The 27616-nt window shown below is 32.1% G+C and overlaps 1 protein-coding gene across 5 annotated transcripts in view; it reads left to right on the forward strand.

Moving 5' to 3' along the window:
- Window positions 1-741: 741 nt before the first annotated feature.
- The window catches only part of LOC148303793 (uncharacterized), a 61582-nt gene continuing 34707 nt past the window's right edge, over window positions 742-27616 (forward strand). For all 5 annotated transcript variants that reach the window (XM_088269375.1, XM_088269372.1, XM_088269376.1 and 2 more), the window contains exons 1-3: window positions 742-924; window positions 8101-8176; window positions 9056-9214. In XM_088269375.1, coding sequence (XP_088125501.1) covers window positions 766-924; window positions 8101-8176; window positions 9056-9214 — 394 coding nt within the window. In that variant the 5' untranslated portion in view covers window positions 742-765. The remainder of the gene's footprint in view (window positions 925-8100; window positions 8177-9055; window positions 9215-27616) is intronic.

Here is a 27616-nt window from a genome sequence, read left to right on the forward strand (position 1 = left end):
ATATTAGAGTGAGAAATACATATCTACTCCGGGACCTCTAGTATGGTGCTGACCACGATACTACGTAGGTGAATAAATCAAACGACTACTTCAAAGTATATGAAACATTTATTTATAATCATATTTAATTTTTTTAGTTTTGAACTGGTGTTTCTTATTGGAACTGCATACAACTAAACAACAACTATATATACCTTTTTCCACATTTATTTTTCTGACCAGTGACTAGGTTTTGTCGTTATTATGTCGCCAGTGACATTATCAGGGAGAAAAGGGTGTAAGGTTGTTGTTTAATTACATCTATTTAAGTAATTTCACATACGCAGAACTTTGTTAGAATCGTACTGTCATTATCCTCAATGGTTTTTGACCAGAGCTTTTTGTATTGTTATCTTCTTCTTTGGTCTCAATCCTGCGGATTGGTCTGTAGTAACAGATGACATCTCTTTAGCCATTCTCGCCTATTTTCGGAAGTCCTCTTCAGCTCCTACGTCGAGCAGCCCGTGTCTTCGTATAAGTCGCTTAGATATTCGTGGCGCGGGCGTCCTTTGGCGTTTATTCCCTCGATCGTTCCCTCTACTATTTGGTGCAGGAAACCCTCTTGTCTTAGCACGTGGCCGATCCATTCGGCGCGTATTGTTATAGTTGTTGTTAATTTATCGTTTTATGTGTAGAACTGTGGTAAAACCCTATTGTCATTATCCCATTAACCGGAGCCTTTATGTGTTGTTACAGCCGGATACAGTTCCTCAGGCCTGCGTGGACATGACCCTAGTGCTGGAGGTGCGCGATGCTGACGAGGTGACGGGCCACCCCTTCAGCCTGGCCATCACGTCCCCAGACAGGGTGACCTTCGTGAAGGGAGCATGTCGCGAGGAGGCCCGCTGGTGGAGCGATGTCCTGACCGTCTATCCGAGAAATAAGGTATACAAATTACATTTTGCGACTAGATCAGCCGGGTTTTTTGACAAACGAAAATTGGACTTTTATTATTTCTCGGTCTTATCACTGAAACTTAAAATATCTCAATGCATCTCAAGCTTCAGATATTTGTTATTATATTCAATAGTGAATAAAACAATTGGGCAAATTGTAACAAAATTTAAATCATGTTTTAAGGCGTCTGTGTGTAGTGTGTAAAATATCTAATTTATATAATAAATATTAAAATAAAACAATGACTTTTAGAGTCTACTGAATTGTATGTTATTATTAAAGTCACATAAAAATAAAATAAGTCGCAATCGTTTCGCCTTGTAGCATTTTAAAACTAATGCCAACAAGGCGAATTATTTCTCACAAAATTTATTTTTATGTTTTTAACAATAAAATACAATTAATTGGGCTCTAAAAATCTTTGTTTGATTTAAATGTTTACTATATAAATTAAAATGGAGTTCTACAAATTCGACGCAAAATCTATGAATAAATGTAAAATATCTGTCGGTATGTAAAATAATTTGAGAAGAATCTTACATTTTAATAAGGGTCTCTGCTAAAAAACAGCTTACTCATCTCAACCATAGATGCTGTCAAACTCACATTTAAATTATCATATCAATTATAGCATATATATACGAGTTCCAAAAATTTAAGTAGCGTGGTTATCAAATACGGGTAGGATGGTCAATGTTACACGTGTATAAAGTTATCAATCAAACCAGCCCAGGCAGGTTGTAACCCCTGTAAATAACCGGACTTCCATATTCTTCTTCATCATTATTAAGATGTCAATATGTGTCGACAGTTATTGCTGACAACATCGGATCCGTGATAGTTCATAAGGAACTATTACGAGAGGTGGTATCATACACGATAAAAATAGTGAAGGACATTGGTAACATAAACCAAGCTAGGACACAAAATGCCGAACCCTCTTATACAGGAACGCAAGGTCTGCTGATGACAGTCAACAGTCCGCCTTCTCCTGAGGAGTGCAACGTGGTTTCCTCCCAGCAATGAGCAAATGCTGAGATGTTCCTGATTGGCCCAAACTAGATTGTCCCTCCTGTTCCTAACACAGATTCAAATAAAACATATTGAATTAGCTAGAAGAAACAAAAATCCATAAACTAAATTATCCAAAAACCTTGTACATAATAAGCCAGGCAAATAATGAATTCAATTCTCACTTGAAAACAAAAAAGGTTGTTATTTGGAGTTGCTACGTAATGCACAATAAAAATAACATTTAGGAGTTTTTAAATTATATTTTTAAATCATATTTTTTAAATTATATTTTCATATGGTGTACAGAGTGTGGAAGTTTTTGGTAAGGGAATGTAATTGACTATGAGTATTTTAATGTTTTAGAATTTAATAAACCCTGATGATGACAAGGTTCTTGTCGAAACCGGTTTGTTAAAGTGTACTAATAATAAAAGTGGTTAAAACAAAGTTGTTTAATTTTATAAAGTTTAAAAAATATATTTTTGACATAACTTAATCAGTTAATTAACAATTGAAACAACATAAACTTTCCTTAGTTTCTCTAAAGAAGTAGGATTAAAATATCGTATATCGTAGCACTCTCTCTTTGCATACTCTTCTTTTTCAACTACATTTTCATTCCTTTAGCTTATCGTATATAGCTAAAGGAGCAGTGTATAGAGCAGTCTTTTTGTTCTATCGTCAAACATTCGCTCTATATGCCCAAACCTTCTAGGACGTCTTTCTTTATCTTATCAATAGTGCTTATTTCATTCGTGCGTCGTCATTCACTATTCACTTCGTAATACATGAAATCTCATATATACATCGCTATTCGAATGCTTTCAATGGACTTTCAGCCTCCTTTTGTTGGGCCTATTATCTCTTACTATATAAAAGGGTTCATCTCTCGTGGACTGCTTATTTCAGCTCTATATTTCTAATTTGTTTTACTACAGCAGATTTTATCACGGTTTTTACTTTGATCTTGTTTGGATCTGTTTACTTTTGTTTCTTATTTGCATCTTTTATTCAATTTCTCTTCCCGGAAAATATATTTCTGGATTGGACAAAGAAGACTTACATCAAATTATTACTTTAATGTTTTAGCCATCCTGAGTTCCTTAAGGTGGTACGAACATGTGGAGCGAATGGATAACGAGAAATTGACTAATAAAGCACATGTGGCGAATGTGAGCGAGAGAACAGAACTAAGACGGCAGAAAAATACTTGGCATGATCAGATCAATCGGAACCTAAAATCTCTTTATATATATATATATATATATATATATATATATATATATATATATATATATATATATATATATATATATATATATATATATATATATATATATATATATATATATATATATATATATTTTTTTTTTTTTTTTCAAACCCTTATCTGCACCCCAATGATGCATAGGGCACTGCATCATATAAACGCAGTGTTACCTTGATCGTTTGCACGTGTAAGAAAGGTTATCCGCCCTCCGCTTCAGGTACCAATCCAGGGTAATATTGAATAAATATACCTTGATAATACCTAAAATCTGGTGGTATCAGAAGTCTGCGTAATCGGAGGGCGTGTATGACTAGATGTATGGATGTGGAGGAAGCGAGGAGTGTATGTCAGGCGGGATGGCAGTTGCAGCAGTAGTAATTTTTTAAGAAGATATTCGCTAACACAGAATTCATTCCATCGGAGACCACCGGAGAGGTCATATTTCTGTTCACACCCGATTTTTGAAAAAATGTATATATATATATATATATGTATATATATATATATATTTTTTTTTTAATGATTTATGAGTTTTTTAAATTCCTTACCTCTCAATAACTCTTGTCTTTTCAAAACCATATAAATATTCCGAAACAACACTTATTTTTTCAATGCGAAAATGGTATTTTAAGAAAAACATCAATTGCGTAAAATGTTACCTGGATTTAGAGAAAATTAAATTGCGACTTAACGAATACTGGGCCTTAACCAACACGCTGAAACAATGTACCTCGTACTATCGGCCTGGGAGATGTAAGTTCTGTTTGCATGATTTGAAACGATCATTAGGAGCAGAAATACAATGCATTGCTCATTTTTTTGCAACTGATAATCGGGCTTTGCATATCGTATCTAGCTCAACGTGGTACGAAATTGATTTCGCCACACCCGCTGAATGGGCGGATTTAATACGAGTATCATTGCAACGCATTAGCAACAATAGATTCCAATCTAAATACATCTCTAACTCTAGAAGAAAATTAGGGTTAATCTTTTTTCTTGGCAACAAAATGTGCATTATTTTTTTGACATCTTAACATAGACGAAGAAGAATATGGAAGTCTGGGAAAATATATTGTACTTTGGATGCATTGATAGTTTCAATTACCTTTGAACGGATCACTAACGACTGATGACTAAGTAAAGTGCATTATCGCAGAGCTCGATTCTACTCTAATTGCATCCACAACTAATTTTTGCTAGTTTTTTTTAACTAAGTTATTTATATTATTTTTAACATACACACGTGTAACATTCACCAATCCTACCCATGATTGACAACCACACTACTCAAATTCTTGGAAGCTATATATATATATATGTATGTATATATATATATATATATATATATATATATACATATATATATATATATATATATATATATAAATATATATATATATATATATAAATATATATATGTATATATATATATATATATATATATATATATATATATATATATATATATATATATATGTATATATATATATGTATATATATATATATATATATATATATATATATATATATATATATATATATATATATATATATATATATATATATATATATATATATATATATATATATATATAAAGAATTTCGAAACACTGTAATTGAATCACTATTTTTCACTAGAGACATCAATTGGTGAGATGACGAAGCTTTTTTTTGAACAGAAACTCTTTTATTTATATGTGAGGTCCGAATCCTGGATTATAATCACATACATTAGAAAAAGCCAGGAAATATCTTTTTCATTTTATTATTTAAGCTTATGATTTGACCAGATAATTTATTTGTAACATTTTTAGTGTATGCAAATACTTTTTCATGAATCTGGATTATGTCCAATTATAGGAGTTATTTTTCCGTATTATTTTTTGACATCTCAACATAGATGAAAAAGAATATGGAAGTCTGTGCATTTACTAGGCTTACGACCGTCAGTCTATAGCGGTCGCTAGCCCCGTAAATGCCCAGACTTCCATATTCGTCTTGATCTATGTTGCTATGTCAAAAAATAATACGAGCCTTATTATTATCTAAACATGTCATTTGCATAAGGTTACAGAGTCACAATAAATTCGACCTTCGCGGATCACCTTACAGCAACCGTCAGGGTCCAGTACAGGGTGTACTGAGTACCTCGTAAACAATGTAGCGGCGGAACGCGACGCGTTTAGCCTTTTGTTTGAATTTTTCGTCACAGACTCGCGGCTTTTCATTGTGTCGCCTTGCAATGGTTTCGGAAATTGAGGATTTTTTTTTATTTCGTGTAATTATTCCGTTTTGGTACTCAATATTTTTATGCATAGTTTAATGATGGACATCGTTGATGCAGCGTAATTTCTGCTGTAATTTCCAGGATATTATGGTGATTATATAGTAGTCATACAGGAGAAAGTGACCAAGTGCATTTTTTACAAAAACGTAATTATTGACTATTTGATGTCTTACTAGCTTAATATTGCCCTGAAAAAATCCCAAAGCGATTTTAAACTTGAAAGTATAATGTATCGACTTGTTAAAAATTACTAACTGCATTCATGTTTATTTTCTTGCCAAGCAAAAGTGACTTAAATGCCCCCCCTGAACACTTTACGTTTTGTTAGTTGGTCACTTTCTCCTGTACGACTACGAAATGTGGCTATGTGAAATTGACTAGATGTTAGTACTCATTACAATTTGGCTCTCATTTGAAACCTGTAAATAGCAGATGTAACTATGTTGTTTCATTTCAACTCTTGACGATTTAAAGTAAATGTCCTATGATGTGTATATGTTCTATGTATTATATACACATATACAGAGGCGTGCATTTTATAAAGCTAGAAAAATTTTGCCTACCCTGGTTTACTCGCGCTCCACATAGAAACACAACCAGTGCCTACGACTATGCCTTATGTTTACCCAACCCTACTGCCTACCCTGATTAAAAACTCTATGCACGCCACTGCATGTTATGAGACATGGAAATTACTCATCGGGAATATTATATATGTAATTTGTGCATGTAATAATATATATATATATATATATATATATATATATATATATATATATATATATATATATATATATATATATATATCAGTGGCGGTACTTCCCTAGAAGCCCAAAAGCCCGGCTTGCGTAACTTCAAATAAAAATGACTAAATCTAGACCAAATGATTAAAAATACATAATTAATGAATGACTATTTTTAAATTATCGCGCGCTTACATGATTATTAAACACTATGCATGCCATTATATGGTGATGATTGATATCTGAGGAAGATATTTTGTTACAGTGAACATTTTCTTTATTGAAAGGTGATGGCTATACCTTACAAAAGTTACATGTATGCATATTTTTATAATGATTACAATACATTGTTTATATTTATAATACTTTCTGGGTGCTTACTATACTGGGAATGATACGAGGTGAAGAAATTATAGGTACATAATGTATTCACGAATGTGAAAAATAATGGGCTTGCCTTACTGGTAAACCCTAGGCACGCCACTGATATATATATAAATATACATTTATATATATATATATATATATATATATATATATATATATATATATATATATATATATATATATATATATATATATATATATATATATATATATATATATATATATATATATATATATATATATATATATATATATATATATATATAAATATATTTACTTTTTTCATGTTTTTTTTGTGAAAGATATTCATTGATTATAATTGATTTTGCACAGTGTCGGCACAATATATATTTACATCAATTTCGCCCCTCACTGATTTAACGACTCTACTTTGTTAGATCGCGTATTAAATATTCACAGTTACAATATTTACGATTATTTTGAGTTAGGATCCGTGTGCTAATAAAATGTGCAATAAATAATCACATCGGTGGTAACATGATATACGAGACGTGTGTAACGTGATACGTGTTATATTGTCAGACTACTGCTCCGGGTGTAAGCTGGATAGTAGAAAATGTAGGGAGCTATTCACTATCTTACCCGTTAATACAGATGTATAATTTGACTCCATACCTCTACTTCAAACAGGAAGATGGCTGCTGACGCTGTTTCAATCACAGTTGGTTCTCTGCAATTCGCAATGGCAAATCAGTTAGATTGAATTACGTTCTATCAAATATCTTCAGTAAAAATTGTACTTGGAGTGAAGTTTTGGGGAAAATCGCGAGAGAGAAAAGAGAATTGACATAGGTTAATATTAATAACAGGAAAATTACTCCTGCATATCGATTTTAGTCGTGCTTTTTATGTAAAATTTTATATGTCAACCATTACACATCTGAGATTTTCTATAACGTGATTCCACTTTTTTTTAAGTATAGTATGACAAGACGGATAAGACAAATAAATGAACTTTGTGACAAATCTTGATTGATTATTGAATCCATTGTATCTATTGTATTGTTTTTAGGGATCAATCTTATTAATTTATTATTTACTGTTCACGTTCACTATCATTTTTATGTACAAATGTAAACTAAATATGCTTTTAATCCTTGTACAAAATGGGTAAGAAGAATTTTCCACGGCAACAAATAAATATTATTAAAAGAATAAAAATAAATAAAAAAAACCTACGAAGATCCTCGTTGAATTGTCAGTTAAGTCTCTGTTGTTAAAAATATTTCATATTAAAATCCGTTTGATTTTTGTACGTGGGTTTTGCGTCTTGCATCTTACAAATATGTCAGAGAAATGCTCGATTTTTATTTGAGGATAGTATTAGAGCTTTTTTAACACGTCTTGAGTATTATTTATTATATATTTCTGAAAGAAATGGAAGGCTTTTAAGAATCGCACCAGTGGTGTACTGACGTCCGGTATTGTGCTTGTTCCAGGGCCGCCACAAGCGAAACGCCACCTTCCCGGGGGGACAAGCTGGCAGTTTACTGCAGAACGGCGCCACCATCAGAAGTAAGTCATCAATTAGACCATTTTGTATGCAAATATTATGATAAAATACTGACTCCTCTCAATCCCGACAGTTCGAGTCTAACAAGTCTACTGCATTGGTCTCTGTATTTGCAGACTCAATTTCGATATGGCCAGTTCATTGATTTATCTCTTATCTGTGACAAATAACTAAAATTAATATTATAAAATCATTTTCAAATCAAAAGTTACGAAGATTTCAAAAATTAAATATTTATATTTTGATTAATTTAATAATTTTAAAAGTTATCAGAGGCCAAGGGTTTCAATAAGAGAGGAATCTTATAGATTCTTAATAATTCCTCTCTTATTGAAGTCTTTGGGCACTGATAACATTGTTATCAATTATTTTATACGTCAAATTAATCAAGCAAATTTTAATTTCATTTTTTTAAATCTTCATATACACTTGAGATTTTTGATGAATTTATCTTTTTACGCTCATAATGGAACAATAAAAAATGGATCCTTATTTTATACTATGAAAAAAGTACATTTTTCAATTTCCACTGGACTTATTTTTACGTTTTTTTTATATCTCAATACATACGACGGTCAAAAACCTTGTAAATACTTAGACTTCCATATTTTTCTTCATCTATGTTGAGATGTCAAAAAATTAATTGAAATGGTAATTTTAAAAGTAGTTCATTTCTAATTAAAATTTCTATCTTAACAAGGATCTAAATATTCTCAATTATTAAAATTAATGACCTTTAACGGATTTTTATTTCTTTCAATCCGACGGGAGCGGTCATATTCGTACGATTGCGCGAATATATCATTAAAAAAATACTCCAATGATTTTACGAACGTTTCGATTAGTCTATAATTGAATGAAAAATGTGTTCAATTGTCCAGACGGCGCCGGCAACCTGTCTCGTCCCCGGCACAACAGCTGTCACGCGGGCGGCTGGGCGGCGCCCCCCCGGCCGCCCCCGGCGGAGGCCCCCGCCCCCGGCCCCCTGGTAGCCCTGCCGCCCCCGCCCACTCCGCCCCTGCCTACCCCGGAGCCGAAAGGTAGGTCTAGTTCCGTAGCGGACCTTTTGTTTATGATAGCCGTGAAAAGTTATCGTAATGATAAATCCGGATACATTATTTAGTACGAATATTTCCCTTAGAATGTCGGTTTGGTGGAGTGATTTTCTACGTGGTCGATATCGCCCTGCGGGCGATTGAAGTCGCTTGGGGGGCGATCGAAGTCGCTTGGGGGGTGATTTAGGATAAAGGGCAAACTTTGTGTACTATCTTCAACATACAAAAAACCAAATCCATAAAAATTTGTCAGAATAATCCACCATAATAAAATATTATTGTCATGTTTATTATTGAAAAATAAGGTAGCCAAGATTGTTTTAAAAAAAATCAAGTTAATAAAAATATACGTTTTAAATTAAACACACCCATTAAATATGTATCTTAATTTTATTTCCTATTTAGAAAAAAGAGTTCCAAAAAAGTAGTCATGTCAAATAATTTCGAAAAAGATCTTGAATCGGAATAATCGGCGGTGTGCATGAGAAAATAGTGGTGTGGCGTTCTGTTCTCTCTGCCTACCCCTGCGGGTAGCGACATAATGGTTGATTACTTTGTTTGCAAATAGCTCGGTAAAAAATGCTAATTAGTCATAAAACCGACATGAGAACTTCCAACTTTTTGGATTAGAATTTAGTTGAAGTGATGATATAAATTTACTATGACGATTAAGAACATTAACAGTATTTATTCGTTGTATGAAAAATAATTACTTGGTATTTTTAAGAAACTAATCAATTATCACACATGATTCAACCATATAAATATGATAAATACGTTCGTGACAAAAAGGTAAAAGATAATACCTTGATATAAATTCGTGGACTCTTGTTAACACGTTAACACCTGCATATTAGTCACAATGTTAATACCGATATTAATTCGTTTGAATAAACCACACAAAATGGATGTCAGAAGAACTATCGAATCTTTTAAATAATTTCGGTTATTTTTTACATGTCCGATAACATAATCGGCTTATTTTTGCGTTAATTCGAAATCATTTAATTCGACACTCGTTTAATTCGTTGTAAGGTACATAAGTACGCTCTTTCGACGCGTCTTATAATTCCAGTTTGGTCACGTAGTTCACCTGCGTAGGATAAGAATTTACTGCCATGTTTTTTTTATTAGCGTTGGCTATGTATTTGTTTTGAACTAATGCTGAAAAAACTAACTCAATTATCAACACTGAGAGCTATTCTCTATCAAGGTGACAGAGGTAATCAATTTCCTTTTTTCTAAATTACCCAGTGAATTCGTTTATTTCATTATGTCCGTCTTATCTTCTCCGTTTTTTTCTAAGGATTATTTTTGTCTCGTTTAATTAGAGTTAGTATACTAAATTATAGCTATTCTTACGTTCATTGTGTAAGAAATAGATAAACTAACAAAAAACACCAAGGTTCAGTGACTTCCAGTATCTTTTTTATTATTGTACAAGCGTTAAAAAATATAATTAAATGTTCTATGGTCATTCGGGAATGCTAGGAGTTGATTGTTGTTTTAATTGTGTAAATAAATTTGGTTTTGTTTTATCCTTTGTTTTATTGTATCGTGATGATTTATGTATTCAATTAAAATACTAGTTAAAGACCACTTTTAAGTTTATTAATGTAAAGTACGCCAATATACACATATTCTGTACAACTAGTTTCGTGAAATGCAGATGTTCCCATCCACATGTGAAAATACAAACGTATTGAGCATTTCAAAAAGTTAACAACATTTTGAGTGTTTCCAAATACTTCACAAATCTGGATTATCTCCAATGAAAGGAATTATTTATGATATTATTTTTTTGACATCTCAACATAGATCAGTCTGTCCAGACTTCCATATTCTTCTTCATCCATGTTGAGATATCAAAAAATAATATGATTTTAAAAAGTATGTAGATGGAAGTTTAACTTGTGAAACATGTAGTCTATAATAAAACTCAAGTGGTAAAAAACAAGTGTTTTCTTTAATCATTGTAGTATTTAAATAAATGTTTTTTCTTAGTATAATGTTTAGAATATTTAAAAAAAAAAACCGCAAAGCCCCTACTTTAAGAGGTCCGTCTGCAGGTAGAATAGTAAGGATAGGGAAGGCAAATGTAAAAAAAAACATCACAAACATCCAGAACAATTGAAAATTAATCTTTCTTGAATTTATGTCGCAATTGGCGGGAATCGAACCAGTGACGCCAGTTGTCGCAGTCGAGCGTCTACCCAACTACGCCGCGACGCCTGTCCATATATTAAATAATAAAACGTTCGTTGACACGTCTTCTTTCGTACTCCTAAATCATTATCTTCCTACTTGTTGACAAGCAAATTATACAGATCAATTATTTTAAGAACCAGTAAATCTTTTTTTTATGTATAGAATTATTTTTTATTTCTGGATCAACGGCTGGATTGTTTCCGATGTTCTCCATTAAACATAATGAGGTTCTGTTTATTATCCCGCAAAATGTTATATGAATGATACGGCGTCCAATTTGAGATCGTTAGGGCCCACGCCGCAGAGATTTAAGTGCGATATACCCATATCTCCCACGCCCTAATCGGCGAGTCAATTTTCAGTGTCACATTTCACTAGTCTTGGATCCATTGTATTCTGTGCGACTGCATTCGCGATGCAGCGAGACGAACTGTAATAATGACATACATTTATACTAGGGTAAACATCGCAGCGTTTATGGTTCCAGCCTTATTGCTTAATACGCGTAAGTAAAATTCCAAGTGCGGGCGGTCCCTAAAAGCGATTATTTGCAGTTTTCTGTTTATTATGAAACGAACCAACATAAAAGACACATAAAAATTATATTTATCATATCTTTCTGCCAAAGCTATCAATAATATCAGTAATATTATCCGGGGTATTTTGCTAAATTTTAAATTTTCGAGGAACAATCTACTTCCATATTCAATACCAACATGTTGATTGCATGTGTGTGTGTCACACTCACTCTGAGATTGTCTAGGTTCTCTCTCAGACTTAATTATATAACCTCCGATTGTACCTACATAGTATCTAAATGCTACGTTTTTTATCACATGTTTTATCATATTGGGCTATATAACATAATATGCTTTTATTATTAGAAAAGATAAAAAAATGACCTGTCCAAAAGTAAGTTTTAAGCAATTTATATGACTATGCATTCCGCATATTTTCAAACACCGTATCAAAGGTATAATATGGTATTGGAAAATGATGTGGAATGCATTGAAACACGTGTAACTTTAGATTTTAAGAAATAGAGGTATTTACCAAGTAAAACTTCAATTAAAAATCGATAGATATTACCACAATGTGACTGCCGAATCAATTCAATTTGTTTGATATTATTTCGTTCGGTAGTTACTAGGTACATGCATTTTAAATTTGACTATTTTGTTGCCATGTATCCATGTATTTTTACAAAATTTTCAGGAACGCCTTCATTCTCGGGTATTCTTGTGAAAATATATAATTTTATCGCAAGGCATCTCTCTGTATTTGTATTGCGTTAAGAATTTGGTTTATAACAGAATAGTAATCGATTCTATTGAAACGCTGTTTGATTTGTTTTATTTTTGCAGGAAATGCTTATCGTACAATTTACATGTTATTCAAATGACACTACCTTCTACACAATGATAGAAAATAGTTTCCACCTTTCTGAAATGACTTTATTCATTCGATGTATTTCTCTTATTGTCTACTTTTATGCCAAAGGCGAACGCAGGCAATTTATTTTTCAATACGATTTCACTTCAAACCAGTCTTCCGCGACATTTTTACGATAACGAGATCGATTCTTACGAATCGTGTAAAATTCATCAGAAAAATAATCATTATTTTAACTTTTATTTGAATTTCAGTCAGATTCCATCACTAGCCATTTAGATTTTGTTAAAAATTCAAAGCTCATAAACAATCTTTGCAATGCAATAAAGAAATTAGAATAATTTGGTTCAAAATCATGATATATTTGGTTTAGTATATTGCAATAGCGAAAGGGGAAATTTATTGTGTTGCATACATAACAATAACATTATAACTGTGAAATATTTTTTAAACTTTATTATTATTATTATTATTGCAGTTTTCGCAATCAGAAACCAATCTCAGTAAACAAGTAGATCATTTTGTATAATTATATTTTAAATGACGGTGGGTTCTGATCAAAATTGTTCCGTATATATTTTTAATGATATGCAAACGTGAAATTTTATTACAATACATAAAAAAATACAAAAAAATTATGTTTAATGGTGTAATCGAATATTTGTATGTGTTACGTGGTTGAATTATACTGAACACTTTTGATTTTAATTAAAAATGAAGGTTTTTCTTTTTATGTAATGACAATATGTCATTTCGCATTACGGAGAAATAATTATGTTTCCCATTTTAGACACCAAGAGATAATTATTTTATTTGAATTCCGTGCCATTTTTGGTCACATTACTTTTTTTTAAACAAGGTTAAGATAATTACAAATTACCTTTGTGATATTAATAATATTTGGCGTCGAATAAAACAGGGGTGGTATTATGCCAATGGAAAGACAATTAGTTAACTATGTATATTTATATTTTATTTTATATTTCACTTTCTGACAGTAACGATCAATAACTTGTTTTAAAATGGCATAGTCGTTTAAAATCACAAGTAAAGTTTTCTTAATTTTCACTATGTACCTAAAATATTTAACGAGTTAACTTTGCATTGAAATATACCACCTGTCCGTTATGAAACACGAGTTTATGATTTAAAAGTATTATTTAAAAAAAATGCGTAGAAAAACTAATCACTGTACACAGTTTTTTTAGTTAGACCATAAACAATACTAAGTCTTTTCCCAAAGAAAACATAAAGTATGAAATTTACGTTAAATACTTAAAAAACGGGAAAGAGAAACAGTTAGAAAGTCGCCTTTCATTTTAGTGTCTGTTTTAGAGAAATATTTTATTTTATGCTGATGAGGGTAGAATACAAGAGAAATCGATTTAAAATACAAATTATCTTAATCAATTTTTGATACAGAGGTACTAAAATTATACTGTCAGCGGAAACCTTTTAGAATCGCGCCAATTTACTTTATAAAATTAAATGTAAACATTATTTTTTTTACCTTTGTATATTTTCATAAAATAATACATGACATGTGTTGGAATTATCCTCTCAGTCCACACCTACGGAGACGCATGATTAGATATGAGTAGACAAAATACAAAATAAAGTAGGCCAACAAATCAATACCTTTCTCCTATTCGCTCCAGTGGCCGCACCACAAAACGCCTCTTCGACTGGTATTTATTTGTATTCCTATTTATTCACCTATATTTCCACCGGATCACGTGAAAGGTGAGCGTGTTGATTGCATCTCTGAAATATTAGTTTATTCGCATCTTGGTATTAATGATCAAATTACACCGCGTTGACTGTGCAATTTGAATCTTTGATACCAAGTCTGGATTTCTCATTAATACACATTGGTCGTTTGCGCCTATTATTTCGAGGGAGTTAAGGTCGAGATCTCAAACGTTCAAACTCAGACCGCAACCGGCCGCGCTATGGGTTAGACGTGCTTCGCGCATATATAATTTTTAGTTTATACTAGTATATTGGAATGTGCCATTTTTTAGAATAGAAATAATCGAATCCTACCTCTGTACATATAATCTTCTAGGTTTACGCAATACTTAAAAGTATTTTATTCTCTACCAACCAATCTTTGCCCTATATATTTATTTAAAAAAAAATCATTCATGATTACTTTTTTCATTCAATTTTAAGTTCAGCATTAACGCTGTTGGTGTGAATAAATACCCTTTTCGTTTTTTTTTCTTCTCATTTTTATTTAGTATAAGTAGATTTTTTCAAATTATTTTTTAACTTTACATTTCAATACATTTCAATACTTTACATTTGTCCGCCTCCGTAGTGTAATGGTCAGCACGCTCGGCTACCGTTCTGGAGGTCCCGGGTTCGATTCCCAAGGGGGGTAAAATAAATAGAAGTGATTTTTTCACTGTCATATTTATTCAATATTATCCTGGACTGGTACCTGAAGCGGAGGGCTGATCACCTTTCCTTCATGTGTAAACGATCAAGATAACACTGCATTTATATGACGCAGTGCCCTATGCACCATTGGGGTGCGGATAAGGGTTTTATTATTATTATATTATTTCAATAAATCTTTTCTTTTCGAAACCAGATATGTAAGAAAAACCATATGTGTATTTATTTCAATAAAAAAAACGTTGGTTTAAGAAAACAATTCAATTACGTTTAATGTTACCTGAGTTTAAAGAAAATTAAGTCTCGGACTATTGATTACTGGCCTTTAGGAGTCCCATTGAAGTAGAGGCATTCTCAAATAATTAAAAAGTCAAACGGGCCTGAGAAAGGGGGATTATGCTTGCGTGCCGAAATTCGGCGAATTATAATATATCATATTATTAATTCACTTATCACCTTCGACCCCAATATCCCACGTCTGCCGAGTCACGACTGCGTCTTGTGTGTGTGTTATTTATTATTTTCATTCCTACTTCGCATTAGGTAATATTTATTGAATATTTATTTCGTCATCGCCTCGGAATACGAAATACATTTTTTTCGTTTCACGGTGCGATTGTCTTAGGTCATTAAAGTACCGATTATCTCTGTTTTGTAATAATTACTATGGCAACACTTTGGTGTGTTGTGTTTATTTATTGTTCAAAGGTCCGAGGAGTTCTGGCTTGTGATATAAATTCTCATTTCGGTTGATCAGGTCTTTAAGAACAGTGTCCGTCGATGGTTACTTAACATTGGAAGGGACAAGGTGGAAAGTGAATTAATTAAAGTCCAGGTGTAATTATCACACTGAAAAACCTTAAAACATAAATAATTTTTGTATCTCCTGTATGTTATGTTTATAATCTAATCATTAAAAAAAATATATGTATATTAAAAATTTAAAAAAAAAATATATAAACTTTGTATTACCATGTTAGTATTCGGCTCAACACAGGCCATGCCTAAAGAGCCGTAATACGTATAATAAATGTGTATATGAAATGAATATGTATATTGAATGTATCTATGTATTATGAAAATAAATAAATAAATAAAAAAAAATATATATATTCATAGATAGTCACATTCAATACGCAACATTTTACCACCGTGGTCGTCGGCTTTAAATGGCAATATTGTTGTTTTGTTTAAATTACTGGTAATTATTTTTTTATGTTTTTTTTTCATAACCTAATAATTTTCGTACTTACATATCTCCGGTGCAAATTTGAAATGCTGTCAAGGACAAAAATCCGAAAATGAGTTTTAAATACCATCATATTCACTTTTTCTCTTTCGATCTGTGTAATCGAGATATTTCTTTGATAGCAACATGTTTCTTGATACGAATCTTTATTAATTTTTACTGTTTATTTTCAATTGTAAATCATCTATTTAAAAAATAAATGTAAGTAAAATTCAAATCTTGACGTGATTAAGTTGGAATGAACGTTGTTTTTATGATCTTACTTTATTTAATCTAAACAAAACCATGATTTCAATTATTTTTTTCATTTTACAACTAAACATTTTTGAGCGTCGATAAAAATATCATTATTTATGCGATTTTTAAATAATGAATATATTTATTAAATTTTTAATTTTTTTTCCTTCACCTAAATTATCAACATTTTGTCATTTACGCCAATAGCATTTTAATAAATTATTAATATTTACATAATCACTCTATATCCTGCGTTGGATAATACATACTATAATTATATAAAACTATCAAGCTGTTCAGATCATGATGGCGTTGTTAAATACTACAGTTACAAAATTATAGTTAATTTAAAGTAATTAATTAGCATTAGCTTGTCTATAAAATTACTCCGTTTAAACTACAAACCTCAAAACTAAAATGCGTTTCGAAAATCAAAATTATTTTTTACACTTATCTTTTCTCAATTTCGCTACTTTAGTCTAACGGTCTAATGAATTTTTACGTAGTTTCTATTGTGTTTTATTTGAAAACATATTCTAGTTTAAATTATACATGGAAAATAAACATACTTCCAATAAACCATGAAGTACTATTTCATTCATAATTGATTGAGGTATATTATGTAATTTAATTTAATGCAAATTGCGGAACCAGCGGCCGTAATATTCAATATACTGGTTTTCCAAATTTATTTCAAATTAGTTTTGAAACATTAAAAATTATCATAAATATTAAACTGTTTTTGCTAATTGTATAGTATATATTTTTAACTGGTGCATGAATTTATGTGTTTCGTGAACTATGGTTCATTCTCTAATCTATTATTTATTGTTTTTTTTGTTTTGTTTTTAATTTTATTTTATTTTTACCAAATTAACGAGTCTTGTATTATAACTTCGTGCATGACTACCAAAAGCGCTTCATCAGGACTGCGATTCCGGATATATATCCACGTGGATAAGTCATAGTATGAGCCCATTTTCCTAACCACCTGTGGATATGTTGACAAATCAGAATGACCAACTTTTATTGACGGGCATTTTACATGCGTAAACGTTATTTTAAAAATAAAACGTGACCTCTAATTATTTATTCACTGCTTTCAAAAGTGTATGTTTCATTCTTAGCGGGTATTGAGACACGCGAATATCGAAAATTCAAATGGAGGTACAATAGGCAAATATCTTATTTATCTAGCCATACCACCATAAAGAGTTCACGCATTCGTAGAAGCCTGGGTGTAACTGAGATCAATAGTAAGGTAGAGAAAAGGCAATTGAGATAGTATATGCACATATGACGCAGAGAACCTGAACATATTGTAAACCAAGCGATTGTCATGGATCTTCTTTCAAAGACATGTAGAGGAAGACCAAAAAAATCACGGATGCTACAGAAAGATAACATGATTCGATGGCAGGCCCTAGGTGACGTTGTATATGATAGAAGGACCTGAGGACGAAGAGAGCTGAACCCAATAGTCAACAAAGATGATTACTTGGGATGGATGGAGCCTAAAAGAAGAAGGTCGAGCCTTAGCACCCCGTTCCGATCCGAGACCATATAAGAAATCACGCTGTTAAGGAAACTCGCTTATTTTACGATTTAATTACGCGGATATATGTATATACATCCGGGAACACGTCCAGGAAGTGGTTGGTTAGCGTGGTGTAGGACCAAGGTATAAAAATTATGAAAGATTTGCTGACTCCACGAAGAGATGAAACGACTTAATATCGTTTGTTCTGATTGGTAGATGATACACGAGATTTAGTTAGTATCCCAAAACACAGGCGGCGTCTCATTCTGCCTTTGTCATGGCCCCATTCTGTTATAATTCCCGAGATTGCATCGCATTGCATTGTGAAGATCTATCTCGGTATAATGATACCTGATACCTGCAGGAGTGATGACGGCAATTTCATTGTTATCCCGTAATAGAGTTCTATAAATAACGGCCATTTCATAACGGCTAGCCTCCTCAGTGTACCAAACCTCGGCTGTTTATTAACTTTAACTGACAGGTAACTCGGTATATTTTTATTTATTAGTTTACTCTTCGTTCGAGTTCAACAGTAGTTTAAAGTACAATTACGTAACCCATCACGTACGTTAGCGTGTAATAATTGGACTATTTTTAGGATTTCAGAGAAATACGGTAAATCTTCGGATTAAGCTGGCGATATATTGCGAGAGCGAATTAGAAACACCAATTTAAAATGGTGAAGCCATTTAAAATAAGAAGGATACGTCAGGTTTTGATCGAAAGAAAAATAAATCACGTAAAAACATGATTATTAAATGATACATTTACCAGATTATCGTTGAAAATATTTGTTTAAAACTGAAATACTTATATATATTTTTAATTATGAATTTTACAAGTAAATTCGATATCAAAACCACCCCCTATTATTACCCATATAACTAGTCTGCGAAAATACTCAATCGATAATTTTAAAAAGTACTTTCAAATTATAAAATAATATTTTTATGTGATAAAATGTAAATGTACGTTTGGCTTTCGCCGACGGGCTGTGATTTTTTCTCTCGTTATGTATGTTTGTAGTTAGGCTCTTCACATAGATTGTTACAGCACGAAAGTAGCGATAGCATTCGGCCAAATATCCGTTCGCCCAAGTGTCTGATGGCGGAATGTCTGTCGTCCAAATGTCCGGCCTGGTACTCGTACAATAGCACAAAATGAGGCGCTCTGAATACGGCGCTAGATTGCTTGTGTTGCGTGTCAACCTTCGTCAGACACCACTATCCTGGACTGAGGAACGCCGGGAGCCCGCCAGGCCCCGCGGTCAGTCGGGCCCCTAATGGGGAATTAATACCGCCGTAATCATAATAATAATCAAACCGTCAAGAGAGCTTTTTTGATATCGCTATTCTCGCGCACTGAAATAATATTTTTTTAATAGGCGCAGATGAGAGAGTCGCTTACTCACGCACTGAGAACTAGTTTTTATTGCCCTTCAGATTATATGCATGTCCTTTTATAAAAAAATGCAGTATCTTTTTCTGTCGGCTGATGAGCGAATAATCTGGGAATTGATAGTTAAATAATTTCGCTTTCGCATACAAAGTGGACACGACCCATCCGTTATTAACTTAATTACTTTGTTTTTTTTTCTTCTCTCTATTAGTGTAAAAGCTTGGTTTATGTTCAGGATGTTTATAATTTGCTTAATGTATTTCCATGTATAATTTTCTGCAAAACAATGTATGTCTATCATTAAGTTTACAAATTGGCCTCAGTATTCTTGCTGAGCGAACCGACTTGATGTGAGAAATCTTCATTCTTATTTTAGCGACTACAACCGGTGGACTAAACTTGTAATATTAAGTCAATATTTTGAATACAGTATTTCATTTATTAATTTGTCTTTAGAAAAGTAATATATAATACGTTTTAGTGCAAAAAGTAAATGTTAAATTATTATTTACTTTTTAATGTACATATTTTCATCATTACGTCCCAATTTTTTTATTACCTACATTAAAAATTCTAAATTGTATTTTTTTCATGTAGAATGTATTCTTCAACGTACTCATATAGCCAATCATCTTCAATTCAATTTCATCTTCAACTAATCTTCAATTCCTGCATCCACCTCTTGTACCACTTTATTTGCTGTTCTTATATTTATTTTTATTTATGTAACTAAAAAGATGGTAGGATTAATTGTTTTTTTATTGAAAGTGTTAATTAAATCTATTCCTCTTGTAATTTCCCGTATAATTTATCATCTCCTACCGTAACGTAGTAAAGTAATATTTTTAATTACTCGTTTTCAGCTGCCGGTAATCGTCTTACAATATTGAAATTATTAATCAGTTTTCCCTTCAATTTTGTAATTTTAAGTTGAATTTTAGCGAAATATGATCAATCAACTCAGTTGTATTAAAACCTTTAACAACTTTGAAATTTTAAATAAAATCGTACTTTCGTCAGAGAATAAACCGAGAGAACATTTTTTAGATTGAAAATCTACATAAAAGTTTTTTAAAAAAGGTTGATTTTATTATTAAACTTAGTTCTCGTTTCGGACGGTCCAGCTCAATGCAACGAATTTTATACAAAGGATGCTGAATAACACTCCATTTTATTAAAAGCTATGACTGATAACACCTCTTAACAACAATAATATTGTACGTAATCATTATACATGATGTGACGATCTGAATAATGGGTGAGCACAGCATATATCAAATAATTAATGAAGTCACAACAATAAATCCAAATATACCGACGAGATTCAAATCGCGCAAGATTTATTGCGAAAATATAAGTGACAAGTTTAATGATCAGAAATTTAATTATATACTCATGAGCCTGATTTCCTGTTACGGCCTTGAGCACGTGAGCTTTAAGCGCTAGTTCATTAAACGTAACTTAATTATCCTCGAGCACTCGATAACTTGTTAACGATATAATAAATAATTACAAATCTAATAATAAGAATTTATTCTCATAGTTTTGCAATCATTGCTCCTTTTTCTGTCTACACTGTAGACACTGCAGATGAAGGCATTTAGATTTAAAATTTAATATAAAAATCTTTTCCTGATATCCTGGCCTTTTTGATTCCGAGAGTTTTTGACTAGATTTTCACTTATCCATTACACGAACTATAATTACTTTGAATTTAAAAATGTACATTTTATAAAATAATGTTAACGAGTAAATGGGCCGAAGATTAAGCATATCTCATCTAAGGAAAAACAGCGTATTTGATCGGAAAACTAATTATAGACGAGTACTTTCATTTATTTCTCGAAATTCTAATAATGTGTGTTTTGTTGCCAAGAAAAAAGTTTTACCCTAATTTTCTTCCTTATCACATTTCTCCTTATTTTCCCAATAATGTGGGGTAGGTAGATACTGCTATGTGCATATATATTTGTACATATATACATATATATGTTAATATATATATATATATATATATATATATATATATATATATATATATATATATATATATATATATATATATATATATATATATATATATATATATATATATATATATATATATATATATATATATATATATATATATATATATATATATATATATATTATATATATATATATATATATATATATATATATATATATATATATATATATATATATATATATATACATACAAAATATAAACACATATAGTATATAACGCACGCCACTGCATCAAGTTTGATCATGATAAGCGGTCGGACTAGACGTTGCTAGAATCACATTAGGGAATACAAAAAGGACCAATTTGAAAGTTCATTCAACTTCATTCATTAAATATAAAAATCGTAAGAATGACTTTAAACTGTCAAATTAAGACTTGAATAAAAGGGATATCGCCATATACTATTTTCATGTTTATTTCTTTTAACATATACTCGTCACTTACGAATCATTATTTATAAAATGAAACCCCAAAAATGTACAGGTGAATGAACATACTTCTTTTAAACCTATAATTTTATCTTTAATGTTATCGGTGTTGTAAATACGAACAAGTTACGAATGAACTTAAGCGAGAATTATAAAATATTTATCAGTTCAATCATTGTATACAGTATCACGATCATTGAGTATGTTATAATGTTGAAGTAAAGTAAAAATCTCGTCAACCTATAAATATAACCTCAAATGTATAAATAATATCTTTTTCTACTAGTACGATATCTGGATATTGCTACGAACAATTTGGAGTTTTTGATCAAAAGGTAGCAAGATCAATAGGGCGCGACGCAGAGAGCATGTAAACAGTCAGACCTTTCACTCTATGGGTATGTTTCTGCGACATCACACGACATGTGTGTGACCATAATGTTATGGATTGTTTTTATACTAGCCATGTTCACTGTCTTAAAATAAGTTCTTGGGAGTTGAAAACACCCATCACGTGGACTTTAGGGGACACGCAATCCTCTCGTCCGAAACGGATTTTGATAAAACTTATTTTATTTTACGGGAATGCGTTTGTTTCAGATAATTACCCCTCCAATTACCACTTATGTTCTTTGTTTACGACATATAAGTTTACTTCTTATGAATCCTGGTTTATTATCACACGGGCTTAAAAATCTACTATTCATTCAAATAGTTATGCATTCAAATTCAGCTAGTATAAAAATCAAAATAAACTAACCTTTGTTTTATTCAAGTTTTACTTAGTAAATACCAATATTTCTTAAAATCTATTATGACACGTGCTTCGATGCATTCCGCATCATTTTCAACGTCCCAAGGACCCAACTCCAAAATTTAGAATAGCCTCACATATGGTTTTTGAAAATGATGCAGAATGCATAAAAAAACGTGTCACAATCGATTTTAAGCAAAGATTTTCTGCAAAACAATGTATGTCTATCATTAAGTCTACAAATTGGGCACAGGATTCTTGCTGAGCGATCCGACTCGATGTGAGAAATCTTCATTCTTATTTTAGCGAAATACGTGTCACAATCGATTTTAAGAAATAGTGGTATTTACTTTGTAAAACATAAATGGATAGACTTTTCCTCAAAGTGACTGCCGAATGAATGAATGAAATTACCTTTTTTTTCATTGTGCAGTATTCTTTTTTTATTTTACTTTCACAGTAAATTATTTGGCATATAAATTTGAAAGATTATTGAACTCATAATTTATATTTGATTTATCCATTACCTTTTTGAAATGGAATTTTAGTCATATTAAATGGAACATATGTGTGCAGTGCAATGTATACTGAATAAATGGATGAAAAAAGTTTCAGTGATAAAATAGTTTATTATTTTTCGGTAATAATTGATCAAACAATATTTTTTAGAGTAAAATTTACAGGCTTTAACGATCTCTGCTACCTCTGCATCAAATTGCGTGAATTCATTTTAGATTCGTTTCGGGGTGTTTTAATTATGATGTACGTTATAAAAATTGTTGATTTATTGTCTCGATTCGATTTTAACATACGTCTTTCCTTGCAATATTCCATTAAGTCAATATCGGTGTGATTCCCCGAATCGACAAGGAAAAAATTCATCCAATGTTAACCACGTTTTTGTTTAGTAGAATACACGCCCGCCTTTGAAACCACGCTGAAAAACGGGATCAACGATATTTAACGATATCTTCATGTACCATATAATTGTGAGATTACTATAATTTGATCATATTGTAAGTTAAAATGTGGTAGGTTCCATAAAGGGTTAAAAAATTTACAAATATATATATAGATTTTAGATATAATCCATTTTATATATTGTATATTGAGTGCCAAATGAAAAATATTTTTTTTTACAAATTATCTATTTACATAGAAACGATGAATAGAAATACTACATACTACATCTTTTTCAAACACTTATCCGCACCCCAATGGCACATAGGGCACTGCATCATAAAAACACCGTGTTATCTTGATTGTTAACACACGAATGAAAGGTGATCAGCCTTCCGCTTCAGGTACCAGTCCAGGGAAATATTGAATAAATATTAGAGTGAAGAAATCATTTCTAATTATTTTACTCCCCCCCCTGGGAATCGAACTCGGGACTTCCAGAGCGGTAGCCGAGCGTGCTCACCATTACAATACGGAGGCGGACAAAAAGGCGGCGATGAATAAAAATTCTACTTCAAAAATATATTTAACAGTTCATGACTGGAAAAGTGTTGAAAAATATGTACAATAATAATATTTCATCGGTAGAGAAATTTCAATTGACGTATTGTTACGGGTACACAATATAAAATGATTACAGCCGATCGTGTTAGTTGAATCAAATGTCCGGTTGTCAATTGCGCGCGGGGTAGGCTCGCTAGTTGCTGTATGGTGGTATGCAGTTATGATTTACTATTGCGTCCGACTTTCCCCATAAATCTAGAGCCATCGGCCGCAAATCGTAGATTACTTTTGCTATCGAAATGTTCCCATCGCACCGCGCAAGCGCAATTCCGCTATGGTTTCACTTTCAGTTCCCCTTACATTCCGCCCTGTTGAGCTTGATACTTGCCGTCTGCGGATGGAGTTCACAATTGTTCGGAGATCAGCTGTGTTTTCGCGTTCAATTTGCAGATTTTAATTTACATTCCCAAGTTTTTTTGTTTGTTTTTCGATCTAGAAGTGCCCCGGTGTATGCAGTGAATAAAATAAGTATTTAGTTATTTCAGTTAGTCAGCTAGATCCGATTCCCTACTAGTACTTCTACTAATCCCTTTCACTGCCTACACCGGGGTACTCCTTAGAAAATTGGTAGTGGTTTTACACAAAGTGGACAATGGATGATAAGGAGAGTTTTTTTTATTACCATTCCACAAAGTTATCAATGCTTTTGATATACAAAATATGTTTTACAAGCATCTATTTATTTAGATTGGCAGTGACAGGGATATTGAAAGCTTTTAAATGTTAATTCACAGTTAAATCGGGATACAATTTTGTTTCACTTTTTCTGTAAATTTTAACTTGATGCATTAAAAAATGCTTTGGTTCTGTCGGGAAGCCTAGATGCTTCTGTATCAGATCTGGGAATGCAGTGGGACAGCTTTCAATGTTACTTCGTCTGATGTTATGTATTGGTTAACGGTGTATCGCCATATATTATAAGCTATTATGTGGCGCCTCAACATATCCGAATCAACGAAAAATCTAAATATGTTTAACTCGTTCGGAATGTTCAACTTCAAAATAAAGCAATTTATAATCCCCGAACATTCGTATAATGATTTCTCACACTGTGCCAGTTTCCTCACATCCACTGGGATTTACGTGACGTTTTCTATTATACGGCATCTTTATTATATCTTTTCCGAAACAAACTGCAGTCGAGTTATGTCTGCCGAGAAGACGCAATGAAAGCATCATCAATTTTTCTCTTGACAAGCGCTTTCTAGAAGGATTTTTATTTTCTTTGCGGCGTTCGCTCCGACCACGTTTCTCCGCCGCTCTTGAATGCCGGAGATAATTATTTATGCTTCGCTTATGATAATTTTATTTGTCTTCTAAGTCCGTCCCCCTTCCGAGGTGTTGGGTACTAATTACGCTCCAATGTGGAGCGACAAAGGGAAAAGAAAGCGAGCCGCGAGTGGAAGACCGTAATATGTTACATGCGTGTGAGGCGAGGAATGCATTCTGCGCAGTTGCATTCCTCCTGTCTGGTTTCGGATTTTAGTTCTATTCCTAGCATCGTCTTCTCTTTATTCTCTTCGCACTGCCTGTGGCTCACTGCACTCACCTTTACTTTACGATACACCCGGAATATTATTTTGCTGGCAATATCGTGTTATCATATAATCTTCTGTATTCAATAATGTAACTTCGTCACTCATTTCATTTGAATACTGTCTATAGTACCTTTATAATTTTTATTTTATTTTATTTGTTCGGGAATTGTACAGCTTTACATATAAAAAAGTATATTATAAAAAATAGTTTCATTAACAATAATAAACTTTGCATTACATTAACAAAAATAGTTATTTTAATAAAAATAAATCCAATTAAACAATTCCACATTTATGTTAAAAAAAACTATTAAAAAACATTCAGAAATTTAAAAAAAGGGTATGGGATAAAAAAATAAATTTTTCAGGAACGAGGAGGAATTTTTCAACGTTTATGGATTAAATTTGCTGATATATATATTTGTTTGAGTTTATTTTTGTTGGGATCCTTCGAACTCTACATTTATTTTCTCACATAGTACATCATCGCATCATCGATAGTATGTCGCAAGTCGCTTTGAATGAATGTCAGATTTAGGCCAGTGCCTCAGTACATTGTTATTTTGACTTGGAATACATTATATTGAACACCGTGGGAGAAGGTCGTAATTTATTCTCATCTAGCCGATTCATAAAAAAATAAATGCAAATTATTCTGCTTACGTCCTTGCACGTAGGAGTTCATCAAACGAACTCGCGTCACCCTTTTCGGTGTAATCTCTCTGCAGATCTAATATGTCGTTAATTTTCTACGGTTGATCTTTCTGCGTTAGGCAATATCATTTATTGGACGAAATTAGAAGGTAATCTATTTCTCCGCCGCAATAACTCTCGCTATTTAGGAAGCTCATCTATCACGGCCGTGACATTCGATGTGACAACGCTATACGTTTATTGCTTCGGGCTTCCAATGCAACTGACTTTCTGACTCGCTTCATCCATCATGCGTTGTGTCAGTTCTAATGACGCTGCTTTTTTTCTCGTTACGATTGAGTCGTTATTTTTTATATCTTCATAAAATATAAACTTCCAACTAATTCGAGTTAAATGCAGCGAGTTTATTTGAGGTATTAAAAATGAACGTAGCCTATTTTTCTACGACCTAATCATGAGCGGAGAAAAGTATTCAATGTTACTATTTTAATGCAATCAATCCCGCGGTGTAACCTAGGGTCGTGTGTGAAATAATAAAAGTCGTATTACAATATTGAGGTTATCGTTACGTTTTGGGCATGATTTCTATTGTGGCGTATGAATACCTACAATTTAACACTCCGGTTTTCATTCATCAGTCATAATTTAGCTTTTAATCGATATAGCTACGTGATCTTTTGTTAATCAGTTCGCGTACACGATTTTTATTCGACTTCATTTCTTAGCTAGTAAGTAGGTGGATATGTGTCCGGTACGTACGCGTATGTAGTATACGCCCAATTAATAATCAACGTTTCGAGACAATTCGTCATTGGCTCGACTTTTGTTTCGTAACATGGAGAATAGTTTTCTAGTTGCCTCCTGACGTACTACATTATTGTTGTAATTGATTTACGACAACTGCTTAGTTCATTACAATTTTAATATCTCTGAACTAAATTCTGACGGAGCTTTTCTTGGCTAGTAGCAGAGTCACACTTTGCCAACAAAAGGTAATATATTGACCCTAATTGCATATATTTGACTG

Source organism: Brachycentrus maculatus, unplaced genomic scaffold, assembly GCF_059751285.1.
Source record: "Brachycentrus maculatus isolate JH-2025_06_01 unplaced genomic scaffold, ASM5975128v1 h1tg000348l, whole genome shotgun sequence".
In the NCBI taxonomy this organism is placed as follows: domain Eukaryota; kingdom Metazoa; phylum Arthropoda; class Insecta; order Trichoptera; family Brachycentridae; genus Brachycentrus; species Brachycentrus maculatus.